The 22,468-nt window shown below is 42.0% G+C and overlaps 1 protein-coding gene and 1 non-coding gene across 5 annotated transcripts in view; both read left to right on the forward strand.

The window, feature by feature from the left end:
- The first annotated feature begins 592 nt into the window (after positions 1-592).
- TUFT1 (tuftelin 1) overlaps positions 593-22,468 on the forward strand; it is a 42,610-nt gene continuing 20,734 nt past the window's right edge. For 3 of the 4 annotated variants that reach the window (XM_043458333.1, XM_043458340.1, XM_043458354.1), the window contains exons 1-3: positions 593-723; positions 20,946-21,020; positions 21,432-21,533. In XM_043458333.1, coding sequence (XP_043314268.1) covers positions 664-723; positions 20,946-21,020; positions 21,432-21,533 — 237 coding nt within the window. In that variant the 5' untranslated portion in view covers positions 593-663. The remainder of the gene's footprint in view (positions 724-20,945; positions 21,021-21,431; positions 21,534-22,468) is intronic. The other variant, XM_043458346.1, reaches the window with a different exon arrangement.
- Positions 2,970-3,099, forward strand: LOC122437542. The gene has a single exon (XR_006268352.1). It is a non-coding gene; the product is annotated as a small nucleolar RNA SNORA11 (small nucleolar RNA).

A 22,468-nucleotide genomic window follows, 5' to 3' on the forward strand; every position in this document is an offset into this window, starting at 1 on the left:
GCGAAGGGCACTTGCCAGACTGGCTTAGGCCAGTCTGAGCGAGCTGGTCCTGGAAGTCTGTAAGGTTTGCTCAGCTCCACGAACCCTACAGGCTGGCCGATATGTAGGAACAGGAGAATGTATGGAAGATTTTTCCAACTCCTCATCCTCTAGGGGCTGGCAGGGTAATTCTATCTTACAAACACTGGTCTGAATTGAAAGGTGAAGGCAAGACTAATGTTTGAGGGACAACCATACACGCATATGTGCTTAGTCGCTCAGTCATGTCCTACTCTTTGCGACGCTCTGGACTGTAACCCGTCAGGCTCCTCTGTCCATGGGATTTTCCAGGCAAGAATGCTGCAGTGGGTTGCCATTTCTTCATATAGGCATAAAACGCTATACAAAACTTCAGTTAAGCAAATAAGTTGCTCCCAAGCCATAAGCCCCACCTCTAGGTAAATCAGTGCGAGCTCAGATGGGCGCGTCCTGATACATCTAGACCACGCCCATTGCGCCCTTTCGCCCACTCGTTGGCCAATGGCGTCTTAGGGGCGTGTCCTGTTTTGCCCCCGCCCCTGACGCGACTATACAAGGTGGGGCGGTTCGGCGCGCGCCCGCTTAGTAAGAGCCAGACTGCAGGGCAGAGGGTTGGGCTTTGTGCTGCGACCCCCGCAGGAAAAGATGAACGGGACGAGTAATTGGTGTACATTGGTGGACGTGCACCCGGAGGGGCAGAACGCGGTAAGAAAAAGCGTTCGCGCCGACTACCTAGCTTGATATTCTCGTTTTCGAATTCTTCCTTTGCAGTGCCCCGCGAGGGGTTCTTTGACATCTGATGTCGCGCTCGGTGTGGTAGCTCGTCGCGGCGCTTCTCTTTTTCTGCCACTTCGCGGCGGGCAGTGGGGTCAGCTGGATAAAGACTCTTCTGAGGCTAGAGGACACGGGGCTTCCCTGCCCTTTGGGAGGACACTGCGGCTCCTGCCCGGAACTCGGCGCGGGTCACCGGTGCGCGCTGCTCAGGCGTCCTATGGGCTGTTAGGCTGTGTCGTAGGAGAATGAGCTCCAGGGACGGGATCCCTGTGCCCTTTTGGACTTTGGTTCCCATCGAGGGGGATTAGGCTTTTCTGTGGGTCTTGATGACTTCAGGGGTTCTTCAAAGAACTTCGTAGTGCTTTGGGCGATCAGTAGCAAGACAAAGGCTACAAAGTGAAATTCTAGGGCTTGGACTGGAGGGTGGGGGTGGTAGAACTCCAAGTACGCCGAGATTGGCCAAGGACTCTTATTTTGCGCTAGGAGGCTGTCTGCTTGGGGTCACCTCTCTCTGCTATGATTTCTGCTCTTTCCCCCATGCCGGTTTTCCTGCTCCCCTCCTCCCATCGGTCAGCCGATAGCTTCCTGGGACTTTCGGTTGGTTTTGCTTCCGTCTTCAAGCACGGAGCAAGTGGGAAGGGATGCCAGAACCTGGGCTGAGAAGGGGAGGGAAGTGACCTGCACGAGCTTCTAGACAGAGTGAGAGTGGGGGAGCGAGCAGCCCTTCCCATTTGCTCCAGTGCTAAGCTATCTGCCCAGCTCCCCTCACTCCCTTGGTCTCCTCCCCACCACAGCAGACCGTGTGGTTTTTCCTCATACCCTCAGAGGAGGGTAACTTGTGGCTCTGCTGGGAAACCTAACCCAGAATGAATGTGTACTGTTTCATCAGTTTCCAAGCTATTCTGGGGGAGAATGAACGGGAGCCAAGGTGATTGGGAGTTTGTATCCCTCCCTTTCCCCCACTGCACTCTGATTCTGTTCCTGTCTTCCTGTTTCAGCATGCCCTTGAGATAGAGCTAATCCATCTGCACCTGGATTGTGGCTTTTCAAAGTATATTTGTAGAATAGTTGGTCATTTCAAGTTTAGGGTATAGATGATCACTTAATTCGGCTCACAGTCCCCCCTCCATTTCTGTCCAGGCTGTGAGTTTCTATCACATTACAATTCAGGTATTGCTACTGCCCAACCCCAATACCCCCACCCCTGTCTTCTGTTATTTGCCACTCCCCCAGCTCTGGGACACAGAAGAGATGGGGGAAAAAAATCCATCCTCTATTGTGTTAGACCCAAGTCCTATTCCAAATGCTTGCTCACTGTTTTGGAATGGCTGAGGCAGGATATGAGGGACATAAAGGAGAGGAATGACTTGACTTCTTTTTGCTTATTGTAGAAAAGAGATTCAGAGAAGTCTTAAATCTAAGGCATTGGCAGTGTTGAGAATGAATTGACACTCTCTTCTATCCCTTGATGTTTTGCTGCTTGTCTGGTGGGGCAGAAAGAGTGGATTGGAAAATAGCAAGAAATTCAGACAGTCTCCAGCTGTGGATTAGTTTGAAGCTAATCAGAGGCCTCTAGAGTAAGAGAGAGACAGAAATTTTCTTTTATTCCTTCTTACCAGGCTGAATTTGAGAGTTATTTGACTTCAAAGGTGGGAATGAAATCACTATTGCCCATATCTGGTGTTGGAGACATTCCTGAGCTCTTACAGAAGAGGAGATGGTAAACAATCAATCAGTCAGGAGACAGGCTTTGTCCTGGATTCCTTTCCTCTGAGCCATCTTGAAGACAATTTATGGCTCTGGACAGTCCCCAGGAACCTCTTGTATATTCACACTGTTGAATGAGTGCTCAGTGCGTGTGCAAAGTGAGTGAGTGAATAAATGAACGAAGAAGTTGTTTCTTTTGGTGTCAGCAGTGCAGACAGTTTAACTGACTGGTGTGTCCTGCTGAGTGTCAGGACCCTGGGACTGTGTTGGTGTTTCTCCAACAACCAGGCCATGTGCCTCAGTGCACCACACATGGTCACTGGAAATATGGCTGCTGCATTCTCTGGGTTGTTTTTATTGTTGGAGGCAGATGCGGCAGGTACAAGGAGCCAGTGCTTTCCAACTGCTGATCATAATCACACAGTCACTAAAATCAACTTAGTGGGTCAGAACCAGCTGTAAAAAAGAAATAGATGTGCTCAGAGCAGGAGGCCTGAAGAAATGGCCCCTCTATTTGTAACACACCCAACAGGAATCTGGGTTCACTGTAACGAGAGGCACAAAACTTGTGGCCTTCCTATGAATAAATACCCTACACATGTCCGCCTGCACCTCCACTGGGCAGGGACAGTGGGATAGGGCTCAGTATTGGAAGAGAAGTTGCAGTATTTAGTGGAAGAGTTTGCCACCTACAGCCTGTCTGGCCCTTACATGGGTGAGCTATGAATGGTCTTACAGTCATAAAAGCTTTGAACTTCTCTTTTCAGGAAAAAAGAAAGTGAGTCCAACTGTATGCCATTCTGGAAATGGTAAAACTATGGAGACAATAAAAAGACCAATGGATGCCAGGAATCTGGGGGGAGAATGCAGATGAATACAAAGAGTACAGAAGTTTTTTAGGGCAGTGAAAATACTTGATAGTATAATGATGAATATACGTCATTATACATTTGTCCAAACCCATGGAAGGTGTAACATACTCACTTGACTTAGAGTGAATGTTAAGATGATCTGTGGATCCTAGGTGGTTATGATGTATCAGTATATGTTCATCTTCGGTTAAAAAGTACCATTCTGGTGAATGATACTGATAATGGCTATGCATGTGTGTGGGGAGGGGGCATATGGGAAATTTCTATATCTTCCTGTCAATTTTGTTACAAACCTAAAACTGCTCTAAAAAGCAACAAACTTCTTATTTCTTAAAATAAGAAATAAGAGTTAACAGGCTCAGAGTGTTAGGGTAGACACTTTTGGTGAAACTTTTGTTTCAGTTAGATCTTTGTTTACATATTATATATGCGTATGTGTATTTATTTGATTGTGATGTAAAATGTGTTTTTTTTTTAAATGTGTTTTTTAAGGCCAAAAAACTTTGCAAGCCACTGTAGTAAATTGTACTGGCAAATAAAAGCACAGATTAACCTCATACTCATTTTTTTAAAGACATTCCATTAAGTTCCCTTATTATAAACAACAGAGAGTGGCTTCAACTAACTTAAGCAAAAGAGGACTTTATTAGAAGGAAATGGGCAGCTCACAGAATTTAAGCTTAAAAAGTCTAAACCAAGGGAGTCCTGGGGCCTGGGTAAATGGAAGGAGAGAATGGAGGGTTTCCAGTTCTGGGTCCACTGTTTCCAGCTGTGTTAGGTCTTTTTGCCATTCTGTTCAAGATTCCAGGGAGAAAGTGTCATTGGCCCCTTCCCCTCTTGGCCAGGGCTTGGGGTTCCTTGATTAAGAGGCCCACCAGATTACCCAGTAAAGGAGGAGATTCTCTGAAACAAAACCCCAATGCTGTTATCAGTGGAGGAGGATGGAAATTGGTAACAAGAACAGCAATAGACTTAATTTAAATGATCTCTGATTATCTTTCTTTTCCTTTTTAAATCATTTTTAATCAAAGGAATGTATGTGTATGATTTTAAAAAGATCTAGTAATATCAAAGGCCTTTAAAAGAAAATAGTAAGCAATTCCCTACCTAAGACCAGCTGAGCAGTAAAGAATCTCCTGAGATTCCTGAGTAAAGAATCCTGCTGAGGCAGGAGATGCAGATTCTATCCCTGGGTAGAGAAGATCCCCTGGAGAAGGAAATGGCAACTCACTCCAGTATTCTTGCCTGGGAATCCCATGCACAGGGGAGGCTGGCAGGCTCCAGTCCATGGGGTCGTAAAGAGTCAGACATGACTTACACTTAGTGACTAAAACAGAAGCCACCCAAAACCACCCAAAGTGGAAGTTACCGCTCTTAACTCTTAGTTCTGTCTAGTGTTTATGGCCATGTTTCTAAATAGTTTGCTTATGATTTGTCAGTTTTAGACATTGTTGACTTCCTGTTGTAGGAATTATAGGAAGGTTTATACTGGCACCCCTTACATGCTTCCTTTTCCTTCTGCCTTCTTCCCAAAGAAATTATATCACAATTTTTGACTAAATTGTGGTTCTATTCATAACATTGCAGTTAAGAGCCTGGTTCTGGGAGTCTGACCCACTGGACTATAGTCAGAGCTTCAGTGTTTGCTTTGCCCAAGATCACTTTGATAAACTACTTTATCTCTTTAGTCTCAGTTTCCTCATTTGTAAAACGGGGATAATAATTACATCCTTTTCATAAGGTTGTTGTGAAGAATGCATATGAAATATTACGTACAATGCCTGGCACATGGTAAGTGCTCAGATGTTAGTCATTATTTTCTCTTTGTTACTTACGGCTAGACTGTTTTAACTCCCCCTGGTCAAGGGATGGAGAAAGAAGTTTTGCTCCTCATTATGTTGATGTCTGCTCTTACCTGTTCCTTTCCCCTTTCCTCTGTCAGTGGAGGGTCTTGAGGGTCAAAAGGGACATCTATGTAGATCCAGAGTGAAGACCTGAATCACCTCGGCTAGTCTCAACTCAGCAGGGACTGTCTTAGAGTGATAGTCAGGGTTCATGTTTTAGCATCTTGTTCTGGGCTCTTTTCCTCCTTCTCCTTTTTCTGAAATCATGGCCAAGGCAGCTGGTGTCCCATGATGTCTGGGCTGTGAGAAGGTCCTTTTAAGCATCCTGTCAGTGTTACCCTTCCTTAGAATATTTTCTCCCTGCCTCCACCCCAGGACTTCCCTGGTGGCTCAGATGGTAAAGAATCTGCCCGCAATGTGGGAGACCCAAGTTCAGTCCCTGGGTTGGGAAGGTCCCCTGGAGAAGGGAATGGCTACCCACTCCACAGTTCTTGCCTGGAGAATTCCATGGACAGAGGCTATAGTCTGTGGGTTGCAAAAAGTCAGACAGGACTGAGCAACTAACACTCCCCCCCACCAGCACCCAGTCCTCTCTACAATGTTTATATTGGTCAGTCTAGCTAGAGAGGTTTTCTCAATATCTGAGTGGATTTGAAATTTTACATCAGCTGCAGTCTGAACCTTTGTCTTTATCCTGAAATAGGTGTCATTTCTTTAGGACCTCAGAAGCTGCATTAGTTTAATGCCAAGTCTTTCCTAATTTAGAAAGACTTTTTTTTTTTCTTTTACTAAAGTTATGATTTACTGAAGGCTCACTATAGGCCTCATTTTCATTTTCTTTTTATAATAGTTTTATTGAGATATAATTCACATGCCATACATATCACCCATTCCATATACAATTTAATGGGTTTTAGTATATTCACAGAGTTGTATAGTCATCAACACAGCTGATTTTAGAACATATTTCATCACCCCATAAAGAAATCCTGACGCATTAGCAAGCACTCCCCATTTTTCTCCAATAGTCCCTGACCCCAGCCATAGCAGTCTACTGTCTTTCTCTATGGTTTGCCTATTCTAGATATTTTATCTAAATGTAATCATGTAATATGTGATCCTTTGTGACTGGCTTCCTCTGGTTAGCATGTTTTTAAGGTTGACCCATGTTGTAACCTGAATCAGTATTTCATTCCTCTTTATGACCGAATAACAAGTGTTACATTGCATGGAAATATTCTGACGTGTTCATCACGGGTAAATGTCACTGGGCGTCTGGGTTGCTTCTTTTAAAAAAAAATGTTTTGAAATTGGAGTCTAGTTGATTTACAGTGTTGTGTTTGTTTCAGGTGTATGGCAAAGCAAATCACTTATGCATATATCCACTCTTTTCTAGAATCTTTTCCTATATAGGCCATAACAGAGTATTGAGTGGAGTTCCCTGCACTATACAGTTCAGTTCAGTTCAGTTGCTCAGTTGTGTCTGACTCTTTACAACCCAATGAACCGCAGCACGCCAGGCCTCCCTGTCCATCACCAATTCCTGGAGTCCACCCAAACCCATGTCCATTGAGTCGGTGATGCCATCCAGCCATCTTATCCTCTGTCGTCCCCTTCTCCTGCCCTCAATCTTTCCCAGTGGCTTCTTATTAGTTGGTTGTTTCTTCTTTTCTTCTTTTATGAATAATGCTCTTATGAACATTTGTTGACAAGTTTTTATGTGGACTTATGTTTTAATTTCTCTTGGCAAGAAATACCTAGGTTTGGAATTGCTGCGTCGGAATATTTGCATTTTAAAAGAGGATTCTTCTGGAGCCATTGATGCTTACTCCAAAGGAATGAATGAATTCTAAGCCGGTGGCAGCCCTGCCACCTGGATGGGGAAAGAAACTCCTGGGCAGAGGAGCCATTCAGGTTCAGTGACTGCCTGTTCCTTTCACTCATGAGCTCTGCCACAAGCTCAGCCCGTAAATTCCTCCTCACACCATTCTATTTCCCCCATTCGTTGCCAAGTTTTTACCTTTAGGAGCACTACAGCTGATGATGTCTCCAAACCTGCCAGGAATTTGGGGAATGCTGGGCTCTGTGGGAGGATCTGAGAGGGGAGGTTTATGGAGTCACCAGGCATTTGGCGCCAACGTCTGCCCATATTTCCCGCAGGTGGGAGTGGTGGGGTGGAGTATGCACCCAGATGGTTTCAGTTCCATACACGTGTACTCAGAGCAGGTGGGACAAGCTTCCTCGCCTGCTGATAATTATGGTATGTGCCTCTTTGGGTCACGATTCAGTCTTGTGAAATACCTTTGTCTCCTAGGGGTGGGGAGGTTTAGTTGAGGGAACAGGTATGTGCCAGGGGACTCTTGGCCCAGATTGAAGCCTGGCCAGCAGGGGCAGGAAGAGGAAAAGAAAACAGAGAGGAAGGAAAAGGAAATGGTCTTCTAGAGCTTAGGGGCAAAGAAAGCAAAAATCACAAAGCAAGGTAATCAGAGACTGGAGAAGGGGAGGGGGTGCCAGGGAACTGGGGATTCCAGGCTGGCTGGGCATGAGGTGGGTTTCCTAAAGGAAGACTGGCTGAGCAAAAGGGTGTATTCCTCAGAGTTGAGAGTTCAGGAGCCCACCTCCCTCTCACTGCTAGCCCCTGTGTTTTGCTGTGCCAGCGGTCCAGAGAATGAGAACTGCCTCAATTTAGGGTGCCACCCTAAATCCCTTTTTCTCACTTCACCTCCCAATCACCTTGGTCAGCTCTCTGCATAGAGCTTGTCCAGCCCATGCCTTTGGGCAGGGAACCAGACAAAAAGCAAACACCTGTTTTGTTGGTTACTCTGTGGGGAGGAGCAGGAATGCAACAAAGGGCCAGCTCTGACCTAGAGAGCCCTGCAAGAGGCAGGACCAAGAGGACCCCATGAGACCTGTGAGCCAAGTGGGTTAGGAGTCTCAGCCCAGAGAGGATGGTCCCCCAGTCACTGCACCTAGCCTCTTTGACTTTACTGGGGCTTTCCTCGACCTGACCTCTTGGGAACCATTGTTTCAAGAGGCTGGCTATTTCCATTTCTCAGAAGGGAAAAATTGAGGGGGCTGCTTGAGAGACCACAGACATTCCAAGTGGAAACAGGGAACAGGGTCAAGGGACAAGATGGTGGAGGAGTGGATTATAGGGTACGGATAAATTAAGGATGCTGGTTTCCAGCTGAGGGACGATCTTACTCAGAGGCCCTTGACTCTCACCTGCCATTCAGTCCTCATGGCCCTCGTAGCAGCCTGGGGAGTAGGAGCTGGGGAGATACATTTTCCCATGGATCTTTCCACTATTCATGTGAGCCTGAGGTGTGAGAACCTCTGGGGCCTCCCTGTTTATCTCCCTATCACTGTTCCTTAGCGTCTTGATCTCTAAGCCCTTAGCTATGTGTTTACCCCCTCCCCGCTCTGAGGAGTGAGTCACAGCTGGAGATTTGTTTGAACAGAGTGGAGAGGCTGCCTATAATTTAGAGGTGGCTGGGCTTCTCCCCAAGAATGTTTATGAGGTTAGAGGCTGCTTACCTTGTGATTAGCTCTGTTCCTTTTTCCCTAGAGAAGATGGCTCCCCTTGCTATCTTACCGTTCAGAGAGTCCCCAGAGGGGACCCCCCTGCTAGATATTTTGGGGTATTCCTAAAGCTCCCTGAAGCCTGCTCACAGCCCTGGGGTCCCTCCAGCCCCAGAAACCAGTGGCACCAAACAGAGAGGGGCCTGGGTTTTCCTCCTTGGCTGTGGTTTGGGGCTGTGGGGTGAAGTCTGTGGCCTTACAGACTGGATCCTCTGGTTCCGGAGGATGAAGTGCCAGAAAGAACCCTAGATTTATTCATAGGCTCCTTTTATTTTTTTATTTATTGAAGGCACACGGGCTTAGTTGCTCCATGGCGTGTGGGATCTTCCTGGACCAGGGATAGAACCCGAGTCTCCTGCATTGGCAGGCAGATTCTTTACCATTAAGCCACCAAGGAAGCCCTCACAGGCTCCTTTTAGACAGTTGGTTTCACCCACTCCCCTCCCTTGAAGTTTTCCTAGAGCTCCTTGGGAAAGTCAATGCTTGCCTCACTTTTGGGAAGTGATTTATGGTTTGCAAAGTACTTTCACACTCTTCCTAAATATCTGCTACCTACTTGCCTAAAGTACAGGCAAGGTGGGTATTATTACCCCCCATTTGCAGATGGGAAATTGCCCAGAGAGATAAAATGATTTGCTCAAGGATTAGTAGGTGCCATTTGTACTCAAACTCCACCTTTGTCTCGAAGTTTAGTATTTTTTCTTTCCTTCTCTTTCTTTTATCTATTTTATATAGGAATGTCACACAAATACATTTTTGTTGCAGACGTTTAAAACACTGTAGAAGTGTTGATGTATGAGCTGAAAGTCCCTTTACTCCTCTGACTTTTTCCTTGTGTTCAGTCGTGTCCAACTCTTTGCGACCCCACGGACTGTGGCCTGCTAGGTTCCTCTGTCCATGGGAGTTTTCAAGCAAGAATATTGGAGTGAGTTGCCATTTCCTCCTCCAGGGGATCTTCCCAACCCAGGGATCGAACCCGAATCTCCTGTGTTGCAGGCAGATTCTTTACCACTGAGTAGACTTTTTCTAGCTTAGTGTGTGTGAGTTCAGTGCTTTTCTGTTGTGGTTACTTTCAAGAAACGCCAGTGTGGCATGGTGGTTAGGAGTACAGACTCTGGAGTCACAGGGCCTGGGTTTGAATCCTGACTCTTCTCCTTACTAATTATGTGACCTTGGGCAAGATACTTATGTGCCTCCATTTTCTCATCTGTAAAATGGGGATTTATACCTAACTTATAGTTGCCTTATGAGGATTAAATGAGTTAATACATATAAAGCGCTTAGAACAGGACCCAGTAGGGCTTAGCATGTAGTATTCGCTTTACTTAGGAGTTGACAATTACTAATACTCTGAACATATATATGTACTTAAATAAATAAGAGGTCATATTTTATGAATTAAATTGTGACTTGCTTTTTTCACTTAACATATCTTTTCAATATTTATTTGGCTGCATCTGGTCTTAGTTGTAGCACGGGATCTTTGCTGCATCATGTGGGATGTTTGTTGCGGTGCACAGACTCTCTAGTTGGGGTGCATGTACTGTCTGTTTGTGGCATGCAGCCTTTCTAGTTGCGGCACTTGGGCTCCAGAGCACATGGTCTTCAGTAGTTGCAGTGTACAGACTTAGTTGCTTCACGGCATGGGATCTTAGTTCCCGACCAGGGATCTAACCTGCATCCTCTGCATTGCAAGGTGGATTCTTAACTACTGGACCACCAGGGAAATTCCTCACTTGATGTATCTTGGAGGTCTTTTCCTGTCAACTTGCAGAGGTTTACTTATCAGCAGTGTAGTATTTCATAGCATGGATATTACCATACTTAATTCACTCACTTGAGACTATTTATGCTGTTTCCAGGTCTTTAAGTATTGTAAAGAGGATTGCAGTTAACATTTTTACACACATATCTTTGGGTAAATGTGCATATTCCTAAAAGTGGAATTAGTCAAAGGGTTTAAAAAAGTATGCACTCTTAATATTGACCAAATTGATTTCTAAAAATACTTTTATAATCTCTGATGATATACATGTGAAATTAGTCTTTTTTCCTGCATCCTCATCTTAGGTATTATCAGTATCTTTAAAATTTGCCATTCACTTGATTTAAAAATGATATTTCTGCAGGATTTACATGAAGTAACTCACTCACTTTACTGAAAAGCAAGAAAGGATACCTTTGTATATAGGAAGGTTTTTTTTTTTTTCCTGTCACACCATGTGGCATACGGGATTTTAATTCCCTGATGCCCAGGGATTGAACCCATGCCTGTGCCCCCGCAGTGGAAGCACAGAGTCTTCATCACTAGATCACCAGAAAAGTCCCTATATGGGAAGTTTTAAAACACAGCAGAGAAAATGGTCACCTGTGTACTGAACAGCCGCCTTAAGAAACAGAACATTACCAATACTTTGAAGCTCTCTGGGTCCCTTATGGATCATAACCCTTCTGCTTCCTGCACAGAATTTGGGAATTTTGTGTTTTTATTTTTTTGCTTTTTATTATACTTTGACTACATACTCAAGTAATGTATTGCTTAGTTTGACGTGTTTTGAACTTTGTATACCTGGCATCATCTGTATTCTACTGCTTACTTTTTTGCATAATATTAATTTTGAGATTCTGTCATGTCGATGCATGTAGCTGTAGTTCATTTATTTTCACGGCTGAATATAGTGGTTCATTGTATTACTCTGGCAGAGTTTATTCATCCATTCCCTTGTCAGCGCACCATCTGGGTTGTTTCCAGCGTTTTCCCACTGCAAGCCTTGCTGCTGTGAGCGTACTTCTGTGTGTCTTGTCTTACACTTTTCAAATCAAAATTTAATGAAATTCCCCGCAAATGATAACTCATTATTATTTTAATTTTTGCATTTCCTTTGTTACTGGTAATGTTGAGCATCTTTTGTATATTTTTTTAGCCATTTGTATTTCTGTTTTAAATTCATTTATTCATTCATTTATTTTATTTATTGGCTGTGCTGGGTCGTCATTGCTGCCCATGGGCTTTCTCTAGTTGCGGCAAGCAGGGGCTACTCTCTAGTTGTGTGCATGGGCTTCTCATTGCAGTGGCTTCTCCTGTTGCAGAGCACAGACTCTTGGGTGCCTGGACTCGGTAGCTGCCGTACACAGGCTTCAGCAGTTGTGACATATGGGTGCAGTAGTTGTGGTTCATGGGCTAAGTTGCTCTGCAACATGTGGAATCTTCCCGGACTAGGGATTGAACCCATGCCTTCTGCATTGGCAGGCTGATTCTCAACCACTAGACCACAAGAGTAGTCCCTGTAGTTTTTCTTAGTGTTGCCTTTCTTGGTCTTTGCTCATTTTTTCCTTGTTTCCCCCCTTTTCATGTCTGCTTTTTTCCAGTGTTCTGTACCACTTCTCTAAACTGAGGAGTCTAATGTTCTCAAAAGAAAAGGAATTGGGAAGATCCCAGACCACATTACCTGGAATTCGTGCAACACATATTCTTCGACGTGCCTACTCTAAGCAAGGCACTGTGCTAAATAAGCCATCAAGGAGGTCTTCAGGAGCTTATGATTTTATCGGGGAGAAGAGTGAATAAGTAGTTATGAAGGAATGGGACCTGTGTTACAGTGTAGAGTATGTAGGAAGCAGTGGGTGCAGGAGCAGGCTCTGACAGAGGGCTGCTGGGATAGGACTGTTAGAGCGGAGCCTTAAGGTTAAGTGCAACTCTCCAAGGAGGCAAGGGAGGGAAGGTAATCTCAGAGGAGAACACAACGTGTACACCTTTGGGGAGGTGGGAACGTGTATTGCATTGGAAGGCTCATCAACAGAAATTTGGATTTGGGTGCTTTGCTACAGTTGGATCAGGAAAGTTTGGAATAGCTCGTGTTGGGTACAGGTGAGGTCCTGGTGGGAGTCAAGACATTATGTGATGCAGACAGTGATAATAGGTCTGATCATAAGGGCGTTTTAATGCTATGATAAGCAGTTTTTAATTTTTTTGTTTACTTTTAAAAAAGGCATGCATTTATGTATGTGTGCAATAACATACATACATAAATGTACAATCAAGTAATTTTCACAAACTGGACACTAACCATCACCCAGATCAAGAAACAGATCATTACCAGTATCAGGGAGTCCCCTTTTGTCCCCTTCTAGTTACTACCTACCCTCTGTCCTCAGGGGTAACCACAATCTTGACTTCTGAAAGCATTCTTAATTTTGCTTGTTTTTATACTTTTTGTAGAAATGGAGTCATATGGTATACTTTATTGTCTGACTCCTTTTGCTTACCCTATCTGTAAACATATCCATAACATATCCAGGTTGCATGTCCATTAGTTCATTCTTTTCCATTGTTGTACAGTGTTCTGTTGTATGGATGGCTATATCGCAATTAATCCACTCTACTCCAAAACATTGCTAATTTTGGCTATTGTGAAAAATGCTACCATGAACATTCTAGCATGTGTTTTTTATGGGGAAAGTATATGTGCATTTCTATTGAGTGGATAACCATGGGGTCGCAAAGAGTTGGACACGACTGAGCAACTGGACTGAGGGTGTCATGTGTTCATCTGTGGTAGATACTTCCAAAGTGATTGTGATTGTTTGTGATGATGAGCACACCCTCCATCAGTGTAGGAGAGTTCTGATTGTTCTACAGCCCCTAACGCTTGGTGGTGGTTTTTTTTTTTTAACCCTTCATTCTGATGGGTATTTTGTGGTATTGCCTTGTGGTTTTAGTTCCTAGTTCTTTGATGACATGGCTAATGAGATAGAACCCTTTTCATATGTTTATTGGCTATGTGAATATCCTCTTATATGATGATTCTATTGAAGTGTTTTGCTCATTTTTCTGTTGGGCACCACTCTCTCTCCCTCTCATGTTCCCTCCCTCCCCTTCTTTCTTCCTTTAAATATGCTCTTTACTTTGAAATAATTTTAGGTTTACAGAAAAGTTGCAAAGATAATACTCATATACTCTTCACCCAGTTTTCTCAATGCTAGCATCTTACGTAACCATGGCACATTTATCATAACTAAGAAATTTTTAATTGATGTAATACTGGTTAACTAAATTGTAGAGTTTAATTGAATTTCACCAGATTTTTCACTAATGTCCTTTTTCTGATCCAGGATTCAGTCCAGGATATCATGTTGTTTTTTGTCTTACAGGAATTCTTAATGTATTCTGAATATCCTTTGTCAGATGGTCGTAGAATGAATATCTTCTACTCTGTGGGTTGTCATGCACTCTCTTAATGGTGTCTTCTGATGAATGAAAGTTCAAAACTTTAATATAGTTCAATTTATCAATTTTTTACGAGAAGGATTTTTTAATGCTGTGTTTAAGAAAAATTTTGCCTTTGTCAAGGCCGTAAAAATGTTCTGAAAGAAAAGTGAAGTTGCTCAGTCACGTCCAACTCTTTATGACCTCTTTGTGACTATAGCCTGCCAGGCTCCTCTGTCCGTGGGATTTTCCAGGCAAGAATACCGGAGTGGGTTGACATTTCCTTCTCCAGGAGATCTTCCTGACCCAGGGATCCAACCTGGGTCTTCCACATTGCAGGCAGACTCTTTATCATCTGAGCCACTAGGGAATCCTAAAAAAAAAATTCTATAAAAACTTTTATTTTTCTAGGAATTCCCTGGTGGTTCAGTGGCTAAGACTCTGCTCTCCCAATACAGGGGGCCTGGGTTTGATCCCTGGTCAGGAAACTAGATCCCATGTGTCACAACTAAGACCCTATGCAGCCAAATAAATAAAAATTAAAAAAAAATTTTAAAAACCTTTATTTTTCTGCTTTTCACATTTACATCTGCAATCCACTCAGAATTAATGTTTTTATATAGTATGAAGTAGGAATTAATATGCATTTTTTTCCCATAACAAGGCATATTTACTTTAACCTATATGCTTATGGAGAGTATTTTAAAGAGCATTGTCAAATTTGAGGAACTGACACTTTTGTATGTCTATGTGTATTAGTCACTGTGTTCTCACTTAAGTGTTGTACTATCCATCTTATCAACTAGTAAAGTAAGGCTGAAGGAGAATAAAATTAATACACACAACAAATGAAAGTCAGAGCTAATGTTTGGGCCAAGGTCTAACTGTTCTAAATGCTATTCTTTTTCTGCAAAGAAGGTAGAAAATCAGTTTGGGCTTGAGGGATAATGGACCAGGCAACAGACCTGGTGGTGATTTGGGTACTGTTTGTTATGTATCATTCTCATTCGATCAAAATAAAATATATTTTCTAAAATAAAAAATAAGTATATGAAAAATAAAATGAAAGAAGTTGATCATATCCTACACTGAAGTTGGGGAGCAGTTAGGCTGAATAAATTAGTCTGATCTATTCATGGAGTACTAACACTAATGGCCATTAAAAGCCACTTTTGAAGAATGCTTAGTGTGATGGAAATTAATGATGAAATAGTAAAGGGGGGCAAAACAAGTATATAACTGTATATAGTAGTATGCCTTTCAAAAATGTGCATAGAAAAATTGTAAGGAATACATTTTAATAGTGGAATAGGAATAGGAATAGGAATACATTTTAATAATATTTTAGAGTAGTAGGATAATAATTACTTATTTCCTTCATTATTTCTTTAATTTTTATCTCTGTAGGTATTTTTTTTAAACACAGTTGTAGATTCACATGCAGTCATAAGAAATAATAGAGATCTTTTGCATTTACTTAGCATTCCTCAGTGGTAACATCTTATAAAACCATAATGCATTGTCAAAACCAGGATAGTGACATCAATACAGTCAAGATACAGACTATTTCCATCACTACAAAGATACTTCAGTTTGCCATTTTAGAGTCACACCCACTTCCTTTCCACTTCCATCTTCTCCCTAACTCTTGAACCCCTTTGCTTGTTTTCTATTTCTGTAGTTTTGTCATTTCAAGACTATTGGGTAAATGGAATCATATAGTATGTAACCTCTTGTGATTGGCTTCTTCCATTTAGCTTAATTCTTGGGAAATTGGTGTTGCATGCATCAGTAATTAGTTCCTTTTTATTGCAGAATAATAAGCATTCCATGATATGGCCTTACCATAGTTTGTTTAATCATTCACTTACTGAAGGGCATCTGGGTTGTTTCTGGTTTTGGGGTTTTACAAGTAAAGCTGCTATAAGCATTAGTGTGCAAGTTTTTAAAAACATATTTAGTTATTTTTAATTGAAGGATAATTGCTTTACAATACTGTGTTGGTTTCTGCCACACATCAACATGAATCAGCCATTGGTATACATATGTCCCCTCCCTCTTGAACCTTCCTCTCACCTCCTACCTCAAGTGTGCAATTTTTTTGTGTGAACATTAAGTCTGCATTTCTTTGTGATAAATGCCCAGGAGCATAATTCCTGGGTCATATGGTGATTGTATGTTTAATTTTTAAAGAAATGCCAAACTATTTTTCAGAGTGGCTGTGTCACTTTATATTCCCACCAGTAACGTGTGAGTGATCGTTTCTCTGCATCCTTGCCGGCATTTGGTACTGTAGTCTTTGTTTTAGCCATTCTAATAGGTGTGTAATGATATCTCACTGTGGTTTTAATTTGCCTTTCCCTAATGACTAATGATGTTGAACATCTTTTTGTATGTTTGTTTGCCACCCATATATTTTCTTCAGTGAAATATCTTTTCATGTCTTTTACCCATGTTCTAACAAAATGTTAGGGGATAAAATCTTTGTATTTATGAGAGAGATTGGTTTGTAATTTTTTTTGTTTTTGTTTTCTTTTTAAAATTGTCTTTGGTCTTGGTGTCACAATAAGAATAGCTTCATAAAATGAATTTGAAAGTGTTCCTCCTCTTATTTTTTGGATGAGATTATGTAGAAATAGTATTGGTGCTAATTTTTAAAATATTTCATAGAATTCTCCAGTGGAGTCATCTGGGCCTGGATATTTCTTCTTAGAGGAGTTTTTCTTTTTTTGGCTGTGCCCTGTGGCTTGTGGGACGTCAGCTCCCCGACCAGGGACTGAACGCAGGCCATGGCAGTGAAAGCCTGGAATCCTAACAACTAGGTCGCCAGGGAACTCCTCTGAGAATTTTTAAACTCTGATTTTAATTTCCTTAATAGTTATAAGGCTATTCATATTACCTATGTCATGTTAGATGAAGAACTTCGATAGTTCATATTTTTTAAAAGAATTGATTCATTTTTCTAAATTGTCAAATTTATGCTCATCGAGTTGTTCATAGTATTACCTTATACTTTTTTTTTTTTATTAGTTGGTCTTGAAACTTTTTTTTTTATTAGTTGACCTTATACTTTTAATACCTCCAAGTTCTGTAGAAATATTGTGTTTCATTCCTGATATTGGTATTTATGTCTCTCTCTTTTTTTCTTTGTCAGTCTTATTTGAAGTTATGAATTTCATTGATCCTTTCAAAGAACAGCTCTTTGTTTCATTGGTTTTTCTCCATTGTTGTTCTGTGTTAAATATTATTTATCCATGCTGTTATTTTTATTAAGTCCTTTTCCCTGCTTGCTTTGAGTTTTAGTTTGTTTTTTTTTTTCTAGATTCTTGTAGTGGGAGCTTAAATTATTGATTTGAGACTTTCTTTTCATCTAATACATACATTTAGTGCTATGAATTTCCCTCTCTTTGGAGGGAGTTTAGAAAATTTCTCTCTCTTTCCCTCTCTAAAGAACTACTTTAGCTATATCCGACTAAGTTTGACATTTGGTTTTTCATTTTCATTCAGTTCAGCGATTTTTAAAAATTTACTTTAAGAGTGTCTTTTGGACCCAAAGATTATTTAGAAGTATATTGTTTAGTTTCCTAGTGTTTGGAAAATTTCCCATTATGCTTCTGTTATTTGTTTCTAGTTTGAATCCATTGTGGTCATATAACATACTCTGTATATTTCAGTTCTTTCAAATTTGTTGAGATTTTTCATAGTCCAGATTATGGTCTGTCTTAGTATATGTTTCATAGATCCATGAAAAGAATATGTATTCTGCTGATGTTGGGTGGAGTATTCTATAAATGTTGATTAGATCTTGTTGATTGATGGTGTGGTTGAGTTCTTATATTTTCTTGCTAATTTCCCCCACCCAAGTTGTTCTATCAGTTGTTGAGAGATAGGTATTGAAGTCTGTAACTATAACTGTGGATTTGTGGATTTGTTCTATCAGTTTTTGTTTCATATATTTTTTGCAGCTTGGTGTTTGATGAATATACATTTGGGATTGCTCTGTCTTCTTTGTGGATTTACATTACATAATGTCCTTTTCTATTTATGGTAATTTTCTTTGCTCTGAAGTCTACTTTATCTGATATTCACATAGCACTCCTGCTTTCCTTTGATTAATATTTGCATGATATATCTTTTCCCATTCTTTTACTTCAACCAGTCTATATTTTTATATTTAAAGTATTGAATATGTTTCTTATAGACAGCATGTAATGAGTCATTTTTTAAAATCTATTCTGCCAATCTGCTTTTTATTTTTTGGCTGTGGTTGTACAGCTTACTGGATCTTAGTTCCCCAATCAGGGGTCTAAGCTGGGGGAAAGTATGGAGTCCTAACCATTGGACCAGCAGGGAATTCCTGCCAATCTGTTTTTAAGTGATGTATTTAGACTGTGTACATTTAGTGTAATTATTGGTATGGTAAGCCTGCTATTTTATTTTTGTTTGTTGTTTGTTTTCTCTGTCTTTCAGCCATTGTTTCTTTCAGCAAGTTGAGTACTTCTTCAACTTTCTTTCTTGTCTCCAACTGAGATTCTGATGACATGAATATAGGAGATGACCTCTCAAGGCCCAAATCCAGACTAGTCGTCTGTGCTGTTCCAGTTAAAATACCATGGCTGAATCCGGGACATGGCAGTCAAAGCATCAAATCCTAACCATTGGACCATCAGGGAACTTCCGAGACTATGCTTTAATCAAAGCACATGCCTGTGTACCGGGGAAAAGAGTTAGCAGCCACTTTGGCTATTTTGGGCTTCCCTGGTGGTTCAGGTGGTAAAGAATCCGCCTGCAATGCAGGAGACCTGGGTTCGATCCCTGGGTTGGGAAGATCCCCTGGAGGAGGGAATGGCTACCCACTCCAGTATTCTGGCCTGGAGAACTCCATGGACTGTATACTCCTTGCGGTCACAAAGTTGGACACAACTGAGTGACTTTCACTTTCACTTGGCTATTTTGAAGTCATTTCTTCTTTCTTTTGTAATGGTCTCTTGACCTAGATGTCATAGAACACTCACTATGCATTCAGAAAATGCTTACCTTTGTTAGGGGCTGTGGCAGACAGCTGCCCACAAGGAGTTGACAGGTAGAAGATCACATGGTTCACAAATAAGTGAGAGGCACTTGCCACCAGAGGCCTTGTGAAGCAGCGGGGGCACAGAGAAGGGAGTATGTGTTTCCCGCAGGATGTGGGGAAGTGTCATGGAAGATGTGGCAGTTGAATGCAAACTCAACTCACAGGTGACCCTGGTAAAAATGAGAAGAAAGAACATTTAGGCAAAGGAAATGAAGAGAGCGAAGTTACTAAAGTAGGGAAGCATGGGGCACATTGGACCAGGGGCAATGAAGACCAGTGACAGCGGAGGCGAGTTGCCTCAGGTTGTGGAGAGCCTTAAACGCCACACTAAGGGTCTGGCTTTTATTTGGTAGGAATTAAGTGTTTTTGTAAAAGCTAGCTACATTGCCAGGTTTGGTAAGTCTTAAGGGCCATGTGGGACTGTCTTCAATCTTTCTTATATTTGAACTTGTTCCAAGAAGTGGGAAGAGGCTAATATTTGAATACTTTCCTCTTATGTGGCTTCCCCAATGGTTCTGCTGGTAGATCCACCTGCAGTGCAGCAGACGCAAGAGACCTGGGCTCGATCCCTGGGTTAGTAAGATCCCTGGAGAAGGAAATAGCAACCCACTCCAGTATTCTTGCCTGGAGAATCCCATGGACAGAGGAGCCTAGTGGGCTACAGTCTATGGGGTCTCAAAGAGTCAGACATGACTGACCGACTGAGCATACACTCTTATGTGGCAGAGAACAACCTCCATATACTTTCAGTTAATCTTAAACAAAAAAGCCCTCACTTGGATGGTAGTATTTCCATTTTATAGGGAGAACACAGAGTATCTGATTACAGAGACTGATTACTTCTCCACCCATTTGTTTTTTCTTGTGTAGGAAGATCTGTTGCCTCCCAGAGAAGCTTCTCCCAGCTTTCTGGGCAGAGTCCATTCTTTCTTCCTCCTGTCACTCCATCAGATATTTGGAAGGTTAGGAGGTTTCCTCAGAACTGTTAAGAGTAAGATGGCATTTACACTTCTGGACCTCATGGCAGGGTATGACCAGATGACCTCAAAGTCACTTTTGTCTTGGTTAGTCCAGTACCCATCTTCCCATCATTAGCTGCAAGGGGCATGTACTCCTCTTTTATGCTGTTATAATATCAAATATGGAAGGAGCCTTAGAGATACTTAGCTCAACCCTTATTTTTCTAGTGAGATCCACAGATCCAGAGTCGCTCAGCCTCTTGTCTACCTGTACATGTTAGACGGGTTATTGGCAGGGTTTGGTCCATTCTGCCTTGCTGATCCTCTCTCAATGTTATTATCTCCCCAGATCTCCAGCCCCCCACTTTTCCCTCTTCTTGCATGTTTTCCCCCTCAGGTTTTCTATTTTCCTCACAATGAAAAGAAGTTTTTTAAACCTTCTTTACGTTACGAAAGAACACCTGCTTCTTCCTTTGAAATTAGGCTGATCTATTGTATTGCCTGCTTTCTTCTGGGTAATTTCTGTGTGGCTCACAGAAATAAGGGTTTGGATTCAGGTACCTTCCTATGATTTGGTTCAGGAAAGATATCCTAGTCTTGTGAAGGGAATCAGTAACTTCCTGGTTGGATGTCAGGGGCAGAAATTCTGAACTGGGGGTGACCAATCCAGGGATGCCTTCTAAACAGTGGGGAAAGGAGAGCACATCCAATGTGCTGTGTAAAGAACGCTGTCAGAGTCCCTGAGTGAACTGACCTTGGGCAAGCTGATGTTCCCCTCCAGACCTCAGCTTTTCTTGTCTATGAAATGGCAATAATAAAGCTCACTCTACAGGACTGGCAGAAGTGCATGTGTACTGGTAGTAGACTGTAAAGCTGAGAGATTTTTGTTGCTGTGATTGTCATTATTAGGGCAGCGTGGACGTGCTCAGGCTGACTCTCCAGAGTGACCTGACAGGAGATGAACTTGAACGCTTAGCCCAGAAGGTATTGAGGTTGCTGGTGGAGCGAGGCCTCCTTGTCTCTGCCGGTTCTCTTTCTTTGCTGCTGACCCCTCGGCTCAGTGCTGGCTGGAGCCATCTCCTCTGCTGCCTGGGAGCATCTCCTTTCAGACACAGCCAGCTGACCTCAGCATCGTGCCTTGCTTTGGGGATGTAGAGGCCCCCATTACAATGAAAACCAAACTGCAATTTCAACTAATTCTCCCCGTCCTGTGTTCTTGTTGCTGCTGCATTCATCCTGTGGCTTCGGGTTGAGGTTCTGAAATGAATTTTTGGAGGGAAACATTGGACTAACCCTTCAAGTCTTTTGAGGAGCAGTTCTGCATTGGTTGAGGGACAGAAGTTCAGTGCTGGTCGTATGGTTTCTGATCCACTTTTCTTTCTCTCTCTCTGGCAGGCGGGCAGGAAGACCTATGCCATGGTGTCCAGCCGCTCAAGTAGTCATTCTCTGGCCTCAGAACTGGTGGAGTCCAATGATGGACACGAAGAGATCATTAAGGTAGGCTTCATTCACCTCCACTGTTTCTCCCTCCACTCTCCCTACAGACACAGGAGAGGAAACGGCTGACTTTGCCAAAGGGCCCTTGTGGTTTGACTGGGAAGAACTAGATCTGTGATGCTGGTTCTTGACTGTCTCCTGGAAAGATCTTAATTAACACCAGGAGATCACAGTCAGGCTATAGTGGCTCTAGTGCTACCTGGCACTCGGCAGGGGAATGGATGAGATGACCTTTCAAGGTGCTTATTTACTGTCTGTATTCATTTCAGCTGCTGAAAGCTGTGGAGACAGGTAGAAAGTATGTTTACGGAACTTTTTTTTTTAATTAAAATAATTTTTGTTTAATTAAGACAATTAAAACAATTTAAAAAAATGAAAAGTTTCTTTCCTAAAAACAGCTTTTTGAGATGTAATTCACATACCCTACAATTAACTCAGTTAAAGTGTACAATTCAGTAGTTTTTAATATATTCACAGAGTTGTGCAGCCGTCACCACTACTAATTTCAGAACTTTTTCAGTCACTCCTTCTAGCCCCTGGTGATCACCAGTCTATCAGTACCTTCTGTCTCTATGGATTTGCCCTTTCTAGACATTTTATATAAACGGAATCACAGCACAACATGTGGCTTTTTGTGTCTGACTTCTTTCACTTAGCAAAGTAGTTTCAGGGATCAGCCATATTGTAACATACATCAGTACTCACTGCTTTTAATGGCTGAATCATATTCCCTTGAATGAATATATTATATTTTGTTACCCATTCATCAGTTGATGGGCATTTGGGTTGTTTCCACTCTCTTATGAATAATGCTGCTTTGAATATTCATGTACAAGTTTTTTGGTGAACATGTGTTTTCAATTCTCTTAGTATATACCTAGCAGTAGTGAAATTGCTAGGTCATATGGTAATTCTATATTTATATTTAATCTTTT

Source organism: Cervus canadensis, chromosome 2, assembly GCF_019320065.1.
Source record: "Cervus canadensis isolate Bull #8, Minnesota chromosome 2, ASM1932006v1, whole genome shotgun sequence".
Classification (NCBI taxonomy): domain Eukaryota; kingdom Metazoa; phylum Chordata; class Mammalia; order Artiodactyla; family Cervidae; genus Cervus; species Cervus canadensis.